The sequence below is a fragment of the Pteronotus mesoamericanus genome, unplaced genomic scaffold (genome assembly GCF_021234165.1).
Source record: "Pteronotus mesoamericanus isolate MK-2021 breed Mesoamerican mustached bat unplaced genomic scaffold, CSHL_Meso_final contig_25, whole genome shotgun sequence".
Lineage (NCBI taxonomy): Eukaryota > Metazoa > Chordata > Mammalia > Chiroptera > Mormoopidae > Pteronotus > Pteronotus mesoamericanus.
This window is the reverse complement of record NW_026555105.1, coordinates 9,685,983-9,708,328: the sequence shown is the minus strand read 5'-3', so window position 1 is coordinate 9,708,328 and position 22,346 is coordinate 9,685,983. Positions and strand designations below refer to the sequence as shown.

Sequence of the window (22,346 nt, the reverse complement as noted above, 5' to 3'; positions counted from 1 at the left end):
CCATCCCAGGCACATCTACCACTCCTCTCATCGACGCATCTGCACAAGCTGCTCCTCGCCAGGAACACCCATCCCCTGCTATTTACACCTGATCACACCTGGCCACTCAGCTCAGTTCAATTCCTGCCTCCTCAAGGGTGGCTCTCCAGGCGCCTGAGGGCATCCGCGGTCTGGGAGCCCCTGGGCAGCTGAACAGGGTGGCGTCTTCCTGTCCTCACCCAGACCTGCCATGTAAGGGCATACAGGCCGTGCACTGGGCAACTCCAAGAGAGCCAGTCACACAGATGATGATGATGATGATGATGGGAATGCTGACGTCTGCAATTGTGTAACGCGGAGATCCTCAAACTCCCTCCCCTTCCCACTCTCCCCTGTGCTCAGGGAGAAAGCAGGGGGCTCGGAGACTCTTTCCCATCCGCCCAAGAGTAGCCATTGCTCCACCTTGATCTCCTCCTCTGGACCAGTTTCTCCTACAATCCTTTCCCCTTTCCATTCCATCTGACCACCTAACCGAAGCCACGGCCAGGGTGGGTTCCCCAGCCCCTGCAGCCCCCAAACCCTTCCAGAGACGCCAGCCCTCCCCTCTGCCCTGCTGTCTCCATCCCTGCTCTGCCTCTGTCTCTGCCCATGTCTGTTTCTCCATCGCCGGGTAGGTCCCTCTGTGTCTAAGTTACTCTCTCTCCTCTCTCAGATCTCAGCCTCTTATTCTTGGCCTCTCCACAGCTCCGCGAGCGCCTCTGTCTTTCTGTCTCTTTTCTCAGCCTGTTTTAACATTTCACGCACTCACCACGCAGCTAGTAAGGGACCCCTGGGGGTTAGGCATCGGGCAAGACCCTGAGGATGCAGTGATGGACACACAGACATAAACCCTTACCCTCATAGAGCTTATCTTTTCGTGGCAGAGGCAGACAAAGTAATTAGAAAACAGGTAGCGTGTTAGATGGTGAACAAGACTAGTGAGAACAAAGGAAAAGGAAGAAAGGGCATGTGCAGGGTTGGGGCTGGGGGTTGCGGGGGTTGCAATTTTAAAAAGGGTGGCCCAGAGAGGCCTCGCTGAGGGGGCCTCACTCTGGAGCAGACCTGGAGGAAGTGAGAGGACAAGCCATGGCCGTATTAAGGGGAGGAGAGCACTGGGCAGAGAGACCAGCAGTTGCAAAGGCCCTGTGGCAGCAGCAAGCTGTGTGTATCTATGGAGCTGTGAGGAGGCCGGTGTGGCCGAGTGGAGTGAAGCAGGGGAAGGGGGGTAGTGGGTGTGGGGTGGGGGGTCTGAGGGGTTTACAGCGGGTCCACAGCACACAGGGCCTGGGGGTCATTCTGAGGGCTTGCTCCTTTATTCTGAGCCCGAGAGGCGCCTTCGGAGGGCTTTGGACAGAGGGGGGCCCTGCTCTGATGTCCACGTGGGCATTTTCAGTCTGGCTCCTGTGCCGGTTCTCGATCGCAGCGGGGCGAGGGCAGAAGCGGGGAGCGCAGCAGGCCGTTGTGACAATGCATGCGAGGGACAGCGTGGCCTGACCCAGGGGGAGCATTGGAGGGGCTGAGATTCGGTCGGATTCTGGGTCTGTTTTTAAAGTGGATATGACAGAATTTGCTGATGGTCTGGAGGGAGGTGTGAAAGACTGGATTTCCCAACATTTTTGATAGAACAACTAGAAGAATGTGGTGGGTTTCTCTTTTCTTTCTTTTTTCTTTTCTTTTTTTTTGTGGAGTGACCAGGAGCCCAGCTCTGAACATGAATTAGAGGTGACTAGTGGCGACCCAGAGGCGCTGCTGAGAGGGACAGGTGGGGCAAACAGGGGTGCTGGGGAGTCAGGGGCGTATGGTGGATGGGCTGAGAGGACGGGAAAGCGCGCGTGGACAGAGAGGAGGAGTCAGTCTGAGCGCGTTCCCTCTGCAGCGTCTGTCACGCTTGGTTCTCTCTCCTTGTCCTGAGTCCCTCGTCTCTCTGTGACTGGTCTGGCATCTGCTTCCTTTGTCTCGGAACTCCAGCTGTGTCCATCTCTCTCTCTGCCCTCCCCCGAATCCTACTTTTCCTCCTTCCCTCCCTGCCCGGCCCCCTCCCCCTCTCCCGGTCTGTGCGCGAGGGCGGTGGCGGGAGAGCAGGCAGCAGGCGTCGGCCCCGGGCGGGGGTCTCACCGGACGGGCCGGTTGGCGGCGTCGGGGTCCCGCGCAGTCACCACGCCGACCAGGGAGCCCACCTGCGCGTCCTCCTGCACCTCCAGGAGGCCGGAGGGCGGCTGGAACTCGGGGGGCTCATCCACGTCGGTCACCGCCACGCGCACGATCGCCTGGTCGCGGAACGTGCCCAGGTCAGCGAAGCGGGGGTCCACGAACTTGTTGAGGGCCTCCAGGACCACGGTGTGTATGGGCTGGGACTCGAAGTCCAGGCGCTGGGGGAGGAAGCCGAGGGCCTGTGAGCAGGCGCGGGTCTGCTGGGACTGGGACACATCCCGAGGCTGCGAGGTGGATCCAGAGAGGGCAGGGCTGGCCCAAGGTCACTGGTAGGCTCCGACCAACCCTCTCTGGTTACAAGTGGAGAAAGTGAGACGCTGGGGACCGGCTGGCTTAGGGCTACCCTGCTAACTTAGGGCTGAACAGTACAGACATCCTGACTGCCGCTACTCAGCACAGGCCATTGAAGCATTTCATTAATTTACTAATTTACAAAGCACTTACTATGTGCCAGTGCCTCAAATATGTTAACTTGGCTAATTTTACAACACCTCAACCCAAGAGCCTTGTAGTATCTCATTTCACACATGAGGAAATGGAGGTCCAGAAGTCCGTAACTTGCCCAAGGTCACTGAACAGGTGGTCCCTGGCAGAGGCAGGACTCAAACCCACCTGGCGGGGCTCCGGAGCCCTCCTGGCCCTTCCCCAACAAGAGGAAGGGCCCCGCTGCTGACCGGCTGTGGGTTGGCGGGCAATCCCTGTAGCCTCTCTGGGCCTCCGCTGGGAGGATGAAATGCGATATTCCCTGGCGCGTGGGCAGCAGCCGCTAATGCGCGTTGAGCCCTATAAGTGCAGCTGCCTTAGAGCTTTCCTGGAGATCTGGTTAAATCCACGCTGAGCCGTGCTTCTCATCAGGGAGAGCTAATGGGCGACCCTCTGACAAATGAGCTCCGTGGCCCTGGATTGGCTCTGGCCTTCTAAAGACAATGCCTTCGAGCAGCGATTTTCAACCGGGGAGCCGCAAGAATTTTTTAAAACATGCAATACCTGGCTATTGAGTCGGGGGCACTGACCTCTTTTTCCTTAAATTGTCAAATAAAAAAAAAATGACAACAGGCAACATAACAGCAGGGGTCCGGTGTGAATGAATCAAAATTATACCTTTATTTTTTTTTGTCAGCTCAGCAAAAAATATATTTTTTTGGTGTGCCGCAGAATTTTTGTAATTAGTTTGCATGTGCCATGAGATGGAAATGGTTGAAAATAGCTGCCTTGCAGCAAAAAGAAATCGCCACGGAGGGGCTGCAGGCACCCCCCCGTTGTGCGGTGCGGGGGCTCTCCCAGTACCAGGGTGACCTTCCCTGTGTGTAGGGACCCTCTGTTCTGCTCAGAACCTCCCACCCCCACCTTTTCCAGCAGTAAAAACTGCCCCCTCCTCCCCTTCAGTCCTGTTGCCGGGGAAATCAGGATGCGGGGAGGCAGGCCGGGGCCTGGCCTGGGAGTGAGCGATGGGCTTTGGAGCTGGGTCATCCATCAGGCAGGGCTCTGGCTCCACGGAGACACCTTAGGCGCCAGTGCTGGAGCTCGTGGGGGGGGGGGGTTGCGGGGGGAGGGAGGAGGAGAGGGGCAGCACTCAGGGTGAGAGCAGGCAAGTGCTCGGCTGGAGTCCCAAGGCTGGGGATGGAGCCTGATTCTACGGCTCTGTGATGCTGTGCCGCTCTGCGCCTTTAATTTCGCATCTGTGAAATGGGCTTATCTGGCAGGATGCTCACTCTACAGGGAGATCGGAAGACTGAAAACCACCTAATGCCTAAAAAGGTGGATTCTGGAGCCAGGCTGCCTGGGCCCACAGCCCTATTCTGTTCTGCAAGATGCATGACCTGGATGCAAATGATTGAACTTCTTGGGGCCTAGGAAGTGGACAGGAATCGTACCTCAGGGAGTTGTTGTAGGGATGGAATGAGTTAATACATGGAAAGCAGTTGAAGGGTGCTTGGCACATTGTAGATACTTTATTATGAGTATCAGTTATCATATCATTGTCCTCTGGGAAGTAGTTGGAGAAACTGGCAGTTTTCTCTATCCTCACGCCCTCAAGGCCAGGTACGAAGTGGGTCCTAATTTGCTTATTGAGTGAATGAAGGGTCTTCGGGGTCAGATGTTTCAGTGGGTTCCCAAGACAGAGCCCAGGCTGATAGGAACAGGATTAGGGAGACAGGTTCTGGCTAAATGGGAGGAGGAAGAGCTGGACAATGACAGGGAATGAGCATCCTGTCCCCGAAGGTGTACAAAGGTCTACAAGTCCCGTGCAGGGGACTTAGACCTCCCACGGGAGACCAGGGTTGGAGCGTTCAGTCTCAAGGGCTTCACAGCCCTGAGTCACCAAAGCATGTCCAAGTCCTGGAAAATGGATTTTGCCTCTTTATTTGACCTCCATCTTCTTTCTCTAGGAATCACTGAGTTTGCAACTTTTGGCTTCTGGTTTCTGGACAAGCCAGTGAAGGCTGTTAGACTCAGGAACGAGAGAACTTGGAGTCACCAGACCTGGGTTCGAATCCCAACTCTGCCCCTTAGAGGTGTGACCTAGGGCAAGCCCCTTTGTGAGCCTGTTTTCTCACTTGTGAAAATGAGCATCATGATGTCTCCTCTAGAGGGAAAGGTAAGGATTAGAGGAAATGATACAGGTAGAGGTCCTGGTATGGACTTGAAGCAATAGCTCATTGTAGTGATTAAAAGCACTGATTCAAATCTGGATTGAATCCTGGCTCTGACACCTAACTGTGCCACCTTGGGAATGTCACTTAACCTCACTGTGCCTCATTTTCTCATTTGTAACATGGGAGTGAAACCACCAGCCTTTTCCCAGGTTGCTCCTGGGTCTCTGGAAAGACCTAATCCCTGGAGTGGAGTGGAGTGGGGTGGGAGTATCTGGCTGTCAGAGGCTCCCTGACTCCACCCCCTAGGGCCTGCCTCCCCCACCCCTCCTGGGGTAGCTGTACCTTCTGCAGGAGGATGATGGCCTCCTGAGTGTCGCTGTCCGTGGTCACCTTGAACACATGGCCACCGGTGCCGCTCTCCTCCTTGAGGTGGTATGTCATGTCCGTGTTCTCGCCCACATCCGAGTCCTCGGCCTTCACACGTCCCACGGCTGTGCCGATGGGAGCGGACTCCTGAATGCTGAACTGGTACATCTCTGTGGGGGATACGGCTGTGAGCCAGGATGGGGCCAGCCCATGCCCCAGCTTCCAGCAGCTCTAGGGGAGAGGAGAGGGGGGCTGAGGTGGGCTCCAGGGAGATAAGTATCTGCAAGGGGTCCCCAGCTTGGCCAGGAAGGTGCTGGGAGAGGCATACCCTCTGCAGAAATGTGGGAGATGGTGCAAAGAGCAGGGTACAAGATCTGACCCTGCACTCATTTGCTAATTAATTTGGGAATGTGCATGCAATTTTTTGGGCCTCAGCTTCCCCATCTGCCCAGTGAGGATGACAGAGGAGAACCGTGGTCAAGGCTAAAGGCCTGGAGTCAGTCCTGGCTGTGTAATCCTGAGCCTGGAATGCCTCCTCTGTAGAATGGGAATAATAATAGTGTCTTCCTAACCGCACTGTGATCATGATTAACTTAGATGACGATGCCTTTAAAATTTTGAGTACAGTGCCTGGCACGTGGTAGCTACTCAACAAAATGGACCAAATTGTATTAAAATGGTGGAGCTTTATGTTGACTTTTCTGTTGGCATTGATTCCTTCATTTCTGCTTATTTATTGAGCAGCTACAATGTCCCAGATGCAATTTTAGGCCCTGGGTACAGCAACAAGCAAAACAGATCAAAGTCCTAGTTCTCCCAGGGCTTTCCCCTCTTTATGGAAAGAGAGAGACACTAGACAATCACAGCAGGAAGACATGCAGTATGTCAGACAGTGATGGGTACTTTGGAGAAAAATGAAGCAGGGCATAGGGATGGGGTTGCTGAGGAAGGTGTGTGTGATCAAGAAAGGCCTCTCATGAACAAAATAAACTAACGAGCAAAACAGAACCAGAGACATGGAAACATGAAACAGACTGACAGCTGCCAGAGGAAAGGGGGGCGGGGGGAATGGTTGGATAAGGGGAAGGAATTAGCCAAAGAACACGTATGCATGACCTGTGGACATGGACAATGGTGTGGGGGTTGGCTGGGAGAGGGCGGTGGGCTGGGTGGAGGAGAGCAAAGGGGAAAAATTGGGACACCTGTAATAGAATAAACAAAAAAAAGAAAAAAGAAAAAAAAGAGAGAAAGGCCTCTCTGAGAAGATGACATTTTTGCAAAAGACTGAGTCAGGTAGATATTTGGGAAAGAGAATTCCAGACAGAGGAAACAGCAGGTGCAAAGGCCCTGAGGTGGGTACGATGTCTGGCGTGTTTGCAGAATGGCAGGATGACCGTTGCGGCTACAGGTGCGAAACAGAAGGAAAACCAGAAGGAATGAGGTCAGATGGAACGCAAACAGCACCCTGCCCTCCTCCCAGAGCTGAGGGGAAGAGAGGGTGATTTGCAGATGAAGCAGGGGCTGTGGAGGTGGGGACTGTCCCCTGAAGTCCCCACACAGGTCTGGCTACCCTTGTGTGGGCTGGGTGCCTCCGATTCACTCTCACACAGCAGCTAGGGCTACTCTCTCTGATCGATCGTACGACCCCCTGCTGTAATCTCTTGTGGGCTCCCCACTGCCCTTGGGATGGAGATCTCTAAGCCCCTTGGCCGGCCCTGCAAGGAGCTTGCTGCCGGGCTCCTGCTGGCATCTGCAGCCTCATCCCCCTCTCACCCCCCACTTCCCTGCCCCACTCTGGCTTCAGCCAGGCTGAGGTTCTTGTAGTTCCTTAAATATGACTTGCTCTGTCTCACCCGCAGGCATTCCCCTCTGTATTCTGCTTCCTGCCTTTGCCTCCTCAATTCCCACTCCCTCTTTAGGCTCACAGAATGTGACCTTCTCTAGGGAACCTTCCCAGACCTCCAGGCTCCGCTCCTGTGGGCCCAGGGCCCCCTGCGTATGAGGATTACCGCAGTTCCCTGTTACATTTTATTCTCTGTTTATTCCCATCCATCCATTTATTCTCATTCTCTCACTTTCTCTCCGCCCCCCTCTCCTGGAAGGCAGGGACCACATCTCTTATTCATCGGGCATCATCAGTGCCTGGCAGAACACCAGACTGTCACATAAATGAAACGTGTGAGTGACCAGTGAGTGTGTGAATGAAAAGCAGCATGAGTTACCAGAATACACTCACCTGATTAACACAAATGAAAGAATCGGACAATACCAAGTGCTAGCGAGGATGTGGTACAACGGACACGTGCATGTCTGTATGGGGGAAGACAGTCTGGCTCTATTTAGTAAAGCTGAAGATATCTCATGAGCCAGCTGTTCGGCTTCACTGTATACACACAGAGAAATGTGTGCAAAATGGCACTAGGAGATGTGCGACAATGTTCCCAGCTGCACCCTCCCCAACAACCTCAAATGGGGAACCTCCGGAATGCCCACCAACAGCGGAATAATGACAGCATGGACTGCTATACAGCAATGAAAATGAATGAATTACAGCTGCCAGCAGCAACATAGGATTTTACAAACATCGTGTTGAGAGGCAAGAAAGCAAGACAAATACTTCATATGGTATGAATCCACTTATAGAAGATTAAAAACAGATGAAACGAAACTCTAACGTGAGGTGATGCACACCTGGGTGCATCAACCGAGGAAAAGTGAGGAGGTGAAGATCACAGGAGCAGATTCCGGTTAATTCGTGAGGGAGCGTCGGGGAGCAGGTATGATCAGGACAGGGCATGTGGGCCACTTCCGGGGTCCCGACTGGTGGTTAAAGGAGTGTTTGCTTTACACTGATCTTTTATACCCATCTGTTTGTATGCCATATTTTACAATAAAGAAATGCTAGAAACAAATAAAGAATGAATAAACAGTTTTCCCGGGGCCCTGGTGCCTCTTCTCTTGTCTGTCCCACACCTCCCAGCTCAGAGCTGACCCAGAGCCTGGCTCAACCGGGCAGAAAACTGGGTGCTCCCACTTCCTGACCTCGTGCTTTGAAGCTTCCCCACAGCGGGGAGGGCCGAGGTGGGGGAGGGGCGGAGGGCTGGCTTCTGTGCCAGGCTCCCTGGTGCCGTGGAGCCAGCTGTCGGGCTCTGCCTGCCCAGCTCAGTGTCTGGGCCGAGGCGCTAGGCTTCTATGATGCTGCGCTCTCAGCTAAGGGATTGGATTCCCTTATCTCGAGGGGGTCAGTCCCCTGTGGCGGGGCCTAATGTGAGAGCAGCAGACCTTGAGTAATGACTCGCCTGATAGGAATCAGCCCAGCTCCCCGCGGCATTTAGTCTCTGCCAGCCTCAGCGGCTTCCCCTGCACAGCTCTGGGTCTGAGAGGGGCTGGCTGGGCCAACGGGGAGGCGGGGCACCGGGTCCCATAATGCCCACCTGCTGCGGTGCCAGGAGAGGCAGAGAGTGGGGACACCTCATGATTCAGAAGCACAGAATCCTGCGCTCCAGGCTCAGAGCGGGAGGGAAAGTCCTGCCACTCTGGACCTTGCTTCGCCAGGCTTTGCTGGGGTGTGTGCAAGGGCCGTGAGGGGTTGGGGAGGTGGGCAGACAGGACTCACCATCGGCAGGAAGCAAGGTGAGGGGCGGGGAGGTAGCCATGTTACTTGGGTGTATGGAAAGCCAGACAACTCTGGGGCCCTCTCCTGCAAGACGCATGATTGGAAGGGACCTGGGGGTAGGGGGCTGGCTTGGGTGGGTAGACAGACAGGCAGATGGGAGGCCCTCTTTCAGTGGGGAGCCAACAGGGGACTTGGGGTCAGTGTCTGGCTTGGAGGGGCTCACGGACAGACACGTGGATGTTGCTTCCTTCTCCTGGGAAGGGCTCACTCACTCTGGGGGAAACGGGGCGGGTTGTCGTTGACGTCGGTGACCACGATGGTGACGGTCGTGGAGCCCGAGAGGCCGCCCAGCTGGCCCGCCATGTCTGTGGCCTGGATCACCACCTCGTAGCGCTCCTGGCTCTCGCGGTCAAGGTCAGGCACAGCTGTCCGAATCACACCTGCGGGTGAGGGAGGGGGAGGCCCAGGATGCCCACATCAGCGGCCAGCAGATAGGAGACCCCCTCCACAGGCAGAGGCTGGCTCATCCAAGTTCAGGAGGGGACTGGAGACGACACAGTCATGGCCACGGCACCACCGGTGGGGGGCGCTCAGCAGCCACTGCCCATACTCCCGTACTCACACCGCGCTCATAGATATGCTCACAGGCTCACACAGGTAACTCACACAGGTAACTCACACAGGTAACTCACACAGTACTCCTCACACTCGCACACAATACTCTATCACACATACACGCAGCTCTCAGATTCATACACACTTTCAAACATACATACACACACACAATGTATAGAGACATACTAATACACGCCTTTTAGACACACACATTTTCAAAAACACACTCTCACACATACAAGCATACTCACTTATTCACATACTCACACACAACACGAAATCAACAGAGTGGACTCTTTGGTTTACTAAAAAGAAGGTAGGGACTAGAACCTGCCCCTGGGCAACCTGTCCCACTTTTGAGGCCTCAGTTTCCCCAGGTGAGGGCGAGCCCTGATGTTCCCTGAGGGAGCCTGGCCCGTATCTGTCCGATCGCCCCTGTCAGTGGCACTCGGCCCTGAGCCTGGCACGGAGCAGCCACTTGGTGAGTGTTTAACAAGGTGTGGGAATCACCCCCACACTCAGGGACACTCGCTATGGACTCACGCTCACTTGTACACACACTAGGTAAGTCTCATACACTTACGTGCTGCATACATAAGCACACACATGTATTTACGTGCACTCAGGCACACTAACATGCTCATTCTCACACACACCCCCCTCCACGATTACATCATCCCCTGGCCCGCAGAGTCCCGGCCCCTGGCCCCCAGCCTGGCCAGATTCTCTGTCCAGGCACCAGCTAATGGCTGAACAGACAATCCTTCAAGCTGTTAATGGATGCGGGGGTGGACGGGCCACAGGAATGGGGTGACTGCAAGATGAATTCTGCTGAGGGGAAGGCTGCGTTTCTTGTCTCTCTGCCAGGGGGAGACGAAGGCGGAGCGGGGAGTTGATGAGGCATTCAGAGCCTCCCCCCATGACTCACTCCAACCTGCCGAGCACCAGGTGGTGACAGGTGGTACCCAGGGCCTGAGCACCAGGTGGAGTCATGCACCAGCAGCCCCTTGATGCGCCCCATAAAACCCAATCTCTGAGTCCTGATGTCCTCAAGCAGCCTCCAGACTCCAATAAAGGCCATGGAATGGGAGAAGAGGCTGCAGTGTGTGTGTGTGTGTGTGTGTGCGCGCGCGCGCGTATAGTTGGGGAGCCAGGGGCACCAAGGGGGTGGCCATGCTTTTGTGGGACCACATGGAGAAATGGCGTGTGTACTTTTCCCTAACAAGAGTCACACAGACCCTCCATCAGTGGCCTTCAGGGTTTCTCAGTAGGTCCCCTGCAGACCCCGCTTCTGCCAGAACAGGTCTCCACAAGGAGAGGGGAGTCTTGGCAGCAGATGGGCTTGGGAATCAATCCCAGGTCACCATTTGGGGGTCGTGTGACTTGAGTATATCCCTTCACCTCTCTGAAACTCAGTTTTCTCACCTGTAAAATGGGACAACCACTATACTTCCCCAAGGAGCAGGGTTTCACAACCTCATCAGCACACTGGACACTGCGGCAGGATAATTCCACCTGCTAAACTCCAGCAGCAGCGCCCGCCCACCAACCCCTGTTCCAAAAATGTCCTCAGACATTGTCAAATGGCCTGAGAGCAAAATTGGTTGAGAGTCACCAGGGCGGAGTTTCACCTCATGAGGACTACGTGTGACAGCGCCGGTCACCAACCCTGATGTGCCCGTACTCTGCACCTGGCGCTCGGCGGGGTGCCTAAGTGAGCTGTCTCATTTAATCCTCTTACCACCCCACGAGGAAAGTTCTGTGATTATCCCCACTTCACAGATGGGGACGCGGAGGCACAGAGAGGTTAAGTACTTGCCCGAGGTCTCACGCGCATAAAGGGCAGAGCCAGGAACCAAGCAGACACTCTGGGGCAGAGTTGCGCTGCGCTGCTGGGTGTAAGGGCTCCAGGAGGGTCCCTACCTGGCCTGCTTGTGTCCCCTGCCTCGCCCACCACCTGGTCCGAGGGCAGAGCCGGGGCCTCTGACAGAGGGGTGCCATTTATGTGGTCCTGTCTCAGCCCCCGGAATATTCTTCTTGCTCTTCGCAGTCCTAGTCAGGCAAACCATCTTTCCAATCGTGCAGCAGGTCCTTCTTGACATACCCCCCACATCCTGCCCCTCGACACTGTGATTGTGAGGGGCACCCTTCTGGGGATGGGGCAGGGCCCAGGGTCTGCTAGCTGCTGAGTGTTTGCAGCTGGCCTCTTAGCTGTTGCAGCCTCGGACAGCGGGGATGTTCTGGGAAGTGGGCATGTTGGGTCCTCTGCCTCAGGGCGAGGGGTGTGGAAGGAGGGAAAGAGCAGAAGGGACAAAGTAGGAGAAGATAAAGGATGAAGGTGACAGAGAAGAAGAGAGAGAGAGAGAAGGAAAGGGAAACTGGGGAAAGAGACAGACAGAAACCTAGTGAGAGGCGGGAAAGAGACAAGAGGAGAGAGATGTGCATGTGGAGACAGAGGTAGAGGAAGGGGAGGTGAGAGACACAGAGGGAGGGAGACCTGGAGAGACAGAAGAAGAGAGAAGGGATGAGGAGAGTGGTAAAGCCAGAGAGAAATCTACACACAGAGGAGACAGGAAGAGAGACAGAGCAACAGACAGACAGAGACCTGGAGAGAGACAAACAGTGAAATAAATGTTCTCACAGACAACAGAGAGGCAGAGGGATGGAAGGGTGAACAAAGGTGGGGGCAGGGAGGAAAGGAGAGGGCAGATGGACAGACTGACAGCAGAGTGGCCACCAGGCCGGAGGGATGGAGGCGAGGGTGGGAGCGGGGGGCGGGGCCTGAGTGAACCAGGCAGAAAGATGTGGGGGAGCTGACCGGCGGAGCACTTCCTGAGGGCTAAGCTTTGTGCTTGTCACTTTAAATCTGGGGCCTCACGGGATGTGGAGGAGTTGACGGTGGGATTTGGGGCCACTGTGCCTCTATGAGCTTGTTTATGGAAAGCTCAGCAGCCCCAGCCCTGAGTGGGGCTTGGAGCAGGGGTCTGGCTGAGGTCCACGCCTGTGGTGAGGAGCCATGTTCAAGAGCCTGACCTCCTTGCTGGCCCTGCCATTTCCAGCTCCAGAGGAACTGGGGACACTGAACTCTCCTCATTTAGCAACTGGAGATGAAGCCTAGAGTGCATGATCAGGTGCCCTCTCTGGGTGGCTGTGGGGTGGGTACCCGGAGGCCATGTCGCATCTGGGCCCTGCCTCAGGGTTACACTTGGGTTAGGTTGCTATGGTAACAGCTCCCAATGAACCACATCCCCCGGAATCCATGCCATGGGTCATCTCCTCCCACACTGACTCTAGCCTGGGCCATGCTACTTGCTTTGGCCAATGGGACATCAGCAAGAGCGATTAAAAAAAAGCGAGGTTGCCAAGCCCTTGTGTGCTGGGGACCTGTCCTCTTGGAACCCTGAGACCATCATGCTGTGAAGAAGCCCAGAATGAGAGGCTATGGAGGGAGAGGGCCAGCCATGCCAGCTGTCCTAGCTGACTTGCCAGCTGACTGTCACCATGTGCTGACCCCAGCAAACCCATAGAATTATGACAAATAAGAAATTATTGCTGTGTTAAGCCACCACGTTTTGGGTTTGTTGTGTAGCAGTAGATATCTGTCAGAGAAACTGAGTTCCCGGGCCCGTTCCCCTCTGGGGCACACTCATGCAGCTGCATTTAGCAGGGGTCAGCCGGCTGGAGGGCCCGCGATGGCCTAATGCGCATGGCTGGCAGTTGACCCTGGCTGTCGCTAGGCCTTCGCTCATCCCCCAGCAGGCTGAGCTGGCTTCCTTATATGGCAGTCTCAGGACCATGAGAAAGGATGCTCCTTTCATGTTCCAGCTGAGAACGTGAAAGCTTCAAGGTCTCTTAAGGCCTAATCTGGAAATTTACAGAACATCACTTCTGCTACATTCTATTGGCCAAAGCGGCCACAAGGCCGGCCCGGATTTAAGGGGTGGGAGGAATGGCAAAGTCACTTTACTTTGAGGCCAGTTTAGGGATGGGGCAGGGGGATGTTGACAACATATTTTTCCATCTACTCCCCACTCTGCCTCCTGGTGCTGGGAGAAGCGTCCTGGAGGCTGGTGCCCTTCTGAGGGGCTGGGGTAAAATTCCCAAATCAGCCCATGAAGTTGTTCTTGAAAGCTTCTGGCTCTGCAAATTCATTTATTCATTTGTTAATCCCTTAAAGAGGGCCTACTATGTGAAGGGGCTACAGAATCAAATCTCAGGCAGTGCAAAAAGGAAGGACTTTGGAGTCAGACAGATAGAGTTCAAGACTTCTTTCTATCGTTTGCATGCTGTCTGACCTTGGGGCAAGTTCTTGAGTCTCTTTGAGCCTCATTTTCCTATTCTGTAAAATGGGGATACCCAGTTGATTGGGCTGTTGGGAAGATGAAATGAGATAAAGCTTTTGGCCGCAGGTCTCACATTTTAGAGATGGTTCGCTGATCCCCCCTCAAGTCTTGGGTTGGATGTCCCATCAGTAAGTTCCATGAGGGCAGAGATCCATGTTGGTCTTGTTCATCATCTTATCTATAGGGTCTGGCACCTAGTTGGTATTCAATAAACACTTTCGACTGCCTGACTTTCTGCCACAGCTCCTTTGATGCTCAGCAAAGGTTAGTTTCATTCTCTCCCAGGAAAATGGACATCTCTGGCCCAGGTGAGAATTTTCAGTGGATACCTTGAAGTCTCTGCGCAAGTCTTTCTATTCTTGCTGGGGTGGCAGTGGGTGGGGCTGGTAATCAGAACCTGGCCTTGGCGGCCCCCTGCGGCCTTCTCCTCACACATCACCCCCAGTTCCACCTCTTGTCCTCATCACCTCTGCTGTCCCCTCCAAATGCTGCAGAAGGGGCCCTGGAGCCCAAGTGAGGCCTCATTAGCCCGCAAATGCCATCCCTGTCGCCCCTGTGGGGGGCTTGCTGGCAGGCCTGGCCTTTAAAATACACACATTAATTCCTCCTCTGGCACTGGGCCTCGTGGCAGCCCACCCCTTCCTGTCCTTCACACCTTCCTCTCAGGCCCTGGCCGGGCTCCGCTCCCTGCTATCTGCACAGCGAGAACAGGCTGTACCTCGCAGTAGCTGCTAAATATAGCCCCACATCAACGGAATATTCCTGGCTGGGGAAAGAGAGCTGGGGCTGGGAAACGCACCGGGTGGCTCCTGCAGGGGTGCTGAAGGCAAGCGGAGGAAAGATGTGGTCCTTCCTAGGAAATGTCAGCAAAGACCCCTTCAGGCTAAGAAAGCCGAGGGACCCCATTGCCACCTTTGCCTGCCTTGCCTGGTGCCCTCTCTGGCTTCTTGGGAACTAACTCTTTCTGCCCTTTCTGGCTCCTTGGCTCCCCGGCTCCCCCCTTGCGCCCTTCCCCTAGACCCTCTGCAGTGGGGGGTGCGCGTCCTTGGAACCAGGTTGTCTTTCTCACTCTCTCGGAGGCTGATTCCTTATCTGCCCACCCCTGCCACATCCCGGACTCGGTCCTGGGCCTTCCCTTATTTCTATGTTTTGTCTTCTCCTTTCCTCCCCACTGGAAGCTGATCAACTCTAAGGGCCCCACTTCCTCAGGCTGCATCATCATTATCGTCTTCTTCATGCCTTTGGTTTCCATTTAGGTACCAAGAATTGCACTGAACACTTCACACACTACAGTTTCCTTGGCCTAAAAGCTCTCTCCTAGATACAGACGGGCTTCCACCCTCACTTCCTGTAGGTCCGTGCCCCAAGGTCTGCTCCCCAGAAAGGCCTGTCCTCAGGTTTTTTGTTTTTTTTTTCTCTTTTTTTTTTTTTTTTTTTTTCTTTTTTTTTTTTTTTTTTTTTTTTTTTTTATTTTTTTTTTTTTTTTTTTTTTTTTTTTTTTTTTTTTGTTTTTTTTTTTTTTTTTTTTTTTTTTTTTTTTTTGTTGTTGTGGGCGCTTTTTTTTTTTTTTTTTTTTTTTTTTTTTTTTTTTTTTGTTTTGTTTTCAGGGCTCTCTGCTGGGCACCCCGGATGTCCGGGTCTCCTGGAATGCAACCCCTGCCTCTGAGCCATGCTATACAGCAGCCGCCTGAGGGATCTTGTTAAAATGAAAACCTGAGCATGTCACTTCCCTGCTTCAAAGTCATCAATGAACCCAATGTGCTGGCGAGGAGGAGGGGCACCCAGCGCCCTCGTACGTGGCTCTCAGGAGTGCAAGCTGGTACACGCTGGCATTATCTATCTAGATCCCAAGTAAATGTGTGTGCCCTTTGATCCAGCCTTTCCACTTCCTGAAAATTATCCTGCAGATCTACTCCCACATACACACCGAGTGATGTATGTACGAGGTTATTCACTGTAGCATTGTTCGTTGTAGCAAAAGATTGGAAAGAGCATAAGTGTCCATCAACAGGGGACTGGTGAAACAAATTTTTGTGTATCCACCACAGCTGTTGAATAAAAGAATGAGAAAGCTCTGTATGTACTGACATGAAATAATCTTCAAGATGTATTGGTAAGCAAAAAAGGCAAGCAGTGTGTATGGTGTGTTATAGCTACCATTTGTATAAAAAAAATAAAACAAATCCATATACTTCTTTTCTTGTACATGCATAGAATAGCTCTGGAAAGATACACAAGAAAATTACATTGGTTGCCTTGGAGACACAGACTGGGTGACTGGGTGACTGGAAGGGGTAAAGAATTTCCACTAAACGCCTGTTTGGACTTCTTGAATTTTGAACCTTGAAATATATTTTCTATTTACAAAATAACTTAGTTTTCAAATGAGTGAGTCCACGATCTTTTAGGATATATATATATATATATATTTAGGAGTGGCTATCTTTGGAGTTGCAATTACTGGGGGTGGAGGTAGGAAGCATTTCCTTTCTTTCTCCTTTGAACACTTGTTTCATGTTTGAATGTTCTCTAAAATGTATTAGTTTTGCAAGGAGAAAAAAATAATAATCTATGTAAGAAAATATAATTATAACTGTGCTAATAGATTGGACTCCTGAACCCCTCTCCAAACAAAACAAAACAAAACAAACACACAGACAAAAACCCAGAACGCAGCTCCATCAAATACCCCTCGCTGCCCCATTACCCCGAGAATAAAATCCACGCTCTTGGCCCTCCCTTCCCCTGGGCAAAGCAGGCCCTTGCCAGCCGCTCCGCATCGCTTCTCAACGCGCCCGCTTCCCCAGTCCCGAGTTGCTTACAATTCCCCTCAGGCCTCCGGACGTTCTCGGCCTCCAAGGTTGCCTGCACCACGCCCTCCGCCTGGAATGCCCTTCTCTGAATCTCTGTCTGGCCAAGTCCTTCTTATCCTTTGGAGACACTGCTACCGCCGAAAACCGTGCATCTTAAATCTTAATTGCCCGTGCACATGCCTGACCCCCTCCCCGCACCCGACTGTGAGCCCCATTAGAGCACTTGTCCCTTCCTCTCCCGGGGACCACGAGAGCACCAACCCTGCCAGCGGCAGCCCCTTGCAGCCGTGCGACCTCCAGCCGGCCACTTCACTTCTCTGAGCCTCAGTCTCCTCCTTCTGTCCCCTCTGCCACTCTGGCAAGGCCCCTCCGAGACTACCCAGGTTCTAACCTCGGAGCGAAGTGGGGCCCCGTGGGTGGGGGCGCTGCAGCGTCGTTTGGTGGCGTTGGGGGAGGGCAAATAAGCCAAGAACTTTCTTCCTTAACAGTCTGTGTTTCCGTCTTCCCGTTGGAATTTGAACGGAGCTCTCACGACTGCTGAAAAGGTGCCCTTCACTAGCCGGCCTCCCCCAAAGTGCACTGATGGCCCGCCTGCCTCCGTTTAGGTCCAAGGAGAGGGCCTCCCAAGTCCTTTCGGGGCGCCCTTAGTGGCCGCCTCCTGCCTTTGTCTTTCTGCCAGTCTTGCGGGGGCCGCCACCGCGTTGTTTTCTCTGTCTCAGTCCTCCCCTCTTCCTGCCTGGCTCGACCTTTGGGTCTGTCTCCTGGAGCGTCAAAATGCTTCCCTGTGCTCTGTCCTACCCTCAGCGCCACGTGGTTGGAAGGCTGACCGCAGACATGTGGCTGCTGTCCTCGGTCCACAGCCCACCCCCTCCGACCCTGCCCCTCATTCCACGCCCCTGATTTCGCCCAGGCCCCGCCCACAGCCCCGCCCCCGCGCCCCCCTCCCCTCGTGGCCGGCCCCGCCCCTCACCGGTCTTGGGGTCCACCGTGAAGTGGTTCTCTCCATCCAGCACGCTGTAAACCAGTCGAGCGCTGCTGCCATAGGTCGGGTCATCCGCATCCGAGGCCATCACCTGCATCACCGATGTGCCTGGGCCCGGGGGACCAAGCAACACAGGGGTCACCTGGGGCCGCCAAGCTCGTCCTCCCCACCTCTCCCTACCCCTGAGGAAACTGGGAGAGGAGCCCCAGGCTGGAGGCCATCGAAGCCAATCTTTTCACAGTCCCCATCCCCTAACGAGTCCCACCCAACCTGCTTCCTGACCAGGGGCCTTCCTAGAGCCTGGCGCAAGAACGATCCTGAAATCAGGTCTGGAACCAAGCCCCCCCTCCCTCCCAAGCCACCCAGCTGTAGGGCGCAGCCATGGAGAGCAGCTTCTCTGGACCTCAGTTTCCTCTTCGCCAAAATGCGGAACATCCTAGTCCTGCGTTCCTGAGGGATGCCCTCTGGACTCCCAGGGCAGAGCGGGCTTAGAGCAGCCTCTCGGCGGGCGGTGCCCGTGGCCACTTACGGTCGGGACAGCCAGCGTTAGAGCCAGGACTGGAGACCAGGCACCCGAGTCCCAAAGCAGGAGCCTTCCTACCCACCCCAGCCCCTCTGGAATTCTCAGGGGAATTCTGCCTCCTTCCTCTGCGCAACTCTCACCACCCCCATCCTGCCCTGGGACGGGGCAGTGGGGGCTGAGGGGGCAGCCCGAAGCATAACCAAGTTCACTGGGGCTCAGGGGCCAGTGTCCCTGCTCCCGGGGAAGGGAGATGGCGGTGCCCAGCTCCCGCTTTGGGAAGTAGCTGGCTGTGGGCCCTGGTGCCCTCCTCGCCCCTCCCCACCCCCGGCCCAGATGGTCCCTGCCCCACAGACACACAGCTTCTCCTCATGCTCTGCACGCAGGCTGCTGGGGAGAGTATAAATTGGATAAAAGTCCATCAAAGAGCGGCAATTAAGTTATTGATTTTCGACGCTGCCTCATTAAACTGGGAGCTTCTCTCGGCCTGTCCCAGAGATGGCTCTAATTTGACATCATGTTCAATTTGACAAAAGCAGAGCTTGGGACGTGAGGCTGGACAGGATGGGGGTGAGCGTCGGGGTGGGGGAGGGGTTGAATGGGGCAGAGGGGGTGGGGGCAGGCAGGAAAGCCAGGTGGTCTATCTGAACCTTTTCAGAAAGAAGGGGGCCAGGTGAAAGACCCAACAGGGAGCCCAGCGGCTCAGGATATGACCTAAGGGGATAAGACTCAGACCTCACTTCGAGGAGGCGCTCTCTTCTGAGTGCCCTGCTGGTGAGAGGGCGGGCCCAGGCGTGCTGAGGTTCTGAGTAGCGCCCTCTTGGGCCTGGGTCAGGCTCTCCAGGGCAGCAGGGCAGCATGCGGGGAGGGAAGACCAGCTCACTGCCTGGCTAATGAGTGAGGCTTTGGAAATGCTACTGCAGCAATTCTGCTAAGCCGGCCTGCCGCCCGCCTCTCCCGCCTCCAGCCTGGGGCCCTCGATCATTCCAGACAGACACATGTATTTATTTTTCACTCTTTTGCATTTCTCATTTCCCTCTGGTGTCCTCCCTCCCATCACGAGCCTCCTAAACCTGCCCTGCAATGCGCCTTTCTCTTTGGTGGCTCCAGCTCCATGTCAACCAGAGTTTCCAGGAGAAGCTGGGGAAGGGTTTGGGTAAGCCACCTCCCTCCTGATGCTTGGTGCCCAGGGTCTCCTGTTCAGGGCCAAGGGAGTGATCCCAGGTGCCTCCACCCCATTATACAGAGAGAGGAGAAAGGAATGAACTATTGAATGTCCTTTACATGCCTGGCTTCATCAGGCACTTAAATTCATCATCTCTAATCCTCATAGCATCCCTGAGAGGCAGAATGGGCCCCTTCTAATTACAGGTGAGGAAACAGGTAAAAGAGTAGAAATGGCTTGACTGCGGGCACAGACTGAGGAAGTGGTGGGATTTGAACTCAGGACTCTCTGAGGCCAAAGTCCTTCTGGGTGCCAGAGTCAGTATAGGTGCGGTGACTCTGGGGATGTACTGAATCACAATCAGTATGACTTTGCCACTTCTTTCCAGTTTGACCTTGGGTATAGCACAAACCCCCTTGTCCCTCAATTTTCTCATTTGTGAAATTAGGGTGATAGTACTACCAAACTCTTGGTAGTATGGGCTTGAGAATTCAAATAGATTTCCATTTTCAGCTCCGAGGACAGTGTCTAACCCTTGCTAAAGACTCAATAAATGCAGGTTGCTGTCAAAATCTGGAGGTGCTGCCTGCCAGTATACAATGGCACAATCATGCCTCTCTCACAGACATACTGATTTGGAAGAAGAAAGATACATAAAGCATCAGGCTCATGGTGGGTGCTCCATAAACAGTGGCTGTTGTAACTGTTGTGAGAGAGGATCTCCCTCTCACCCCCGCTCTGTGGGTTTCCCTCCACCCTCTGAGCAAGACACAATACTGGACTGAGTGATGCCACAGGGATATGGCTGACCTTCCTCTCTCTCCCTCCCCGCCCCGCACTGTATCCCAGGGACTCTCTCGGGGATGATGGAGTCATTTCCCCAATCTGGGATTCTTTATTGCAGCCATTACAGTTAATGCCAACACGTGGGGATGGTGAAGGGTCAGTGATTCACAACTGGTTCCCCAGGACCCACACCCCTTCCGCCTTCTTCACAAGTCAGCAACGCCCCAGAATGGACAGACAGAATGGGGCCAAGCTTGAGGTTGCTGGGGGATCCCCTTGAGGTCACCCCTCCTAGGTTCAGCAGTTTGCGCTTTACAATGTGCTGTCACGTCCATTCCCTCCTTCAGTCCTCGTGCCATCCCTGCGATGTGACGCTGTGGTGTGCTGGTACATGTTTAGCCATCAGCTCCAGGGGCTGGAGCAGCAGGGAGGAATGCCCGGCTTTGTAGTGTTTGCTGAATTCCGCGGTGTAAATACTCCTACCATGGCCAATTTCAAGCTACCAATGTGGTATCAAGAGGCTCACAAGGCTCCTGAAAATCAATGCTGGCTCTTGTGAGCTGATACGAGATAATTCCAGTAGAATTATTCCCATTTTACAGATGAGGAAACTGCTATGTATAGTGAAGAGTGGAACTGTGGATTAATGATAAGTAATAATGAAACTTATCATTGTATATCATTGTATATCATTGTTCCATGGTAATGATAGATTGTGTTTATTCAATGATGACTTGTGTTGGATATTGATAAGCCCTTTATGTATAGTTTCTTATGGAATTTATATAATAAAGCCTTGAAGTCAGCTCTATTAAGAGTTCCACTTTACATATGAGGAGCATGAGCAAAGTAATGAAACACTTTGTGCCTTAATTTCCTCCTTTGCACAATGAGGGCGCTAGTATACCGAACTCTTGGGACTGTTGTGAGGGGTGGGGGTTGGGGGGTGGATTTTTACGTTCAGAACCAAGGACAGAGCTTGGCTAAATTCTCCTGGCAAGGAAATGGGAAGGGTAAGATTCAAACCCAGGTGGACCTGACGTCAAAACCCACATGGATAAGATGGGTCAATACGAGTAGGAGTAAAAGTAGACTGAAAGCCAGAGAGGGAAGATTCAGAGAAAGGAGAGGGAGGGAAGAGGAGGGGAATGGCAAGGAGTTGTACTGAGCATTCTCCCTCCCCAACAACTTGTTCAAGCCCAGACTTCCAGAGCTGGGACAAGCTGTTCACTGTCCATGGTGCTGCAAGCCAGCCCTTCTGCTACCTGAGGTTAGGAGCCAAAGTCCAGGCTGGCATAGGAAGGCTTGCCCAAATGATTCTTGGACAAATAGGATCTCAGAGCCCAGGGCTCCATGTGGGATGTTAGATATGGAAAGGCTGGTCCTGGGAGAGCACAGAAACCAGTGGTTCTCAGCCTGGCTGCACATTAGAATCTCTGAGGAGCTATAAAATAAAACTGATGCTGAGCCCCATCCCCGACCAATTCAATAGGACTCTCTTGGGGTAGAGCACAAGCAAGGGTATTTTTAAAAGCTCCTGCAGTGATTCTAACATGCATCCCAGGCTAAGAACTGATGCCCTAGACACAGCATCTGATTGAACTGGTGAGGACTGAGCCACAGAGCGGTCGAATGACTTTCCCAAAGCTACATCATTAATACATGACAGGAAAAGATTCAAACCAAGGTCTGTGTAGCCAGCGTGTCACCCACCAGGACTCACTGTACCTGTGCTGAGAATGACACCGGAAGGAAGCAGCAAGGGTGATGCAGGAGAAGTTGGACATCCTGAGAGGAGATGCCCTTCACACCTCTATGGACATTATGTGGGCTTTGGCATCAGAAAGCCCTGGGTTCAAATCCCACCACTTCTCTCTGTACCTTGGTCAAGTCTTTCCTCCCGTTTGACCTATTTCCTTGTCTGAAATATGGAGGGGCCCATTCTGCTTCTCAGAGATGCTAGCGGATTAGAGATGATGGATTTAAGAAGCCAGACATGTAGTTGGCACTGCACCAGCGTTATTCCTTTCTCCTCTCTGTATGGTCAGAAGATCTCTGGGCCCATGTCCTGGGCCATTAATAGGAGATCCTTGGGCAACAGTATCTCAAGGGAGGGGCCTTGCCCACCCCTTGTCTCTGGTTTACTGGGTGGTTCGGACATGGCTCATCATGGAGCCAGAATTGGAACCCACATTTTGGCTCCCAGACCAGAATTCTTTCCTTTCTTGTCCCTTGTCCCTTGCTCTATGTGGGGTCCAACTGATGCCCACATTTGGGCTCCAGGGCCCCCAGGAGAAGCCCCACTTGGCTCAGG

At 53.7% G+C, this 22,346-nt stretch overlaps 1 protein-coding gene across 1 annotated transcript in view; it reads right to left on the bottom strand.

Annotated features, from left to right (window-relative positions):
* CDH22 (cadherin 22) overlaps positions 1 to 22,346 on the bottom strand; it is a 69,343-nt gene that overhangs the window by 28,599 nt on the left and 18,398 nt on the right. Inside the window, exons 3-6 of the mRNA XM_054573655.1 lie at positions 17,550 to 17,669; positions 9,081 to 9,248; positions 5,169 to 5,362; positions 2,134 to 2,387 (exon numbers count right to left, since the gene is read on the bottom strand). Of these exons, the coding sequence (XP_054429630.1) occupies positions 2,134 to 2,387; positions 5,169 to 5,362; positions 9,081 to 9,248; positions 17,550 to 17,669 (736 nt within the window). The remainder of the gene's footprint in view (positions 1 to 2,133; positions 2,388 to 5,168; positions 5,363 to 9,080; positions 9,249 to 17,549; positions 17,670 to 22,346) is intronic.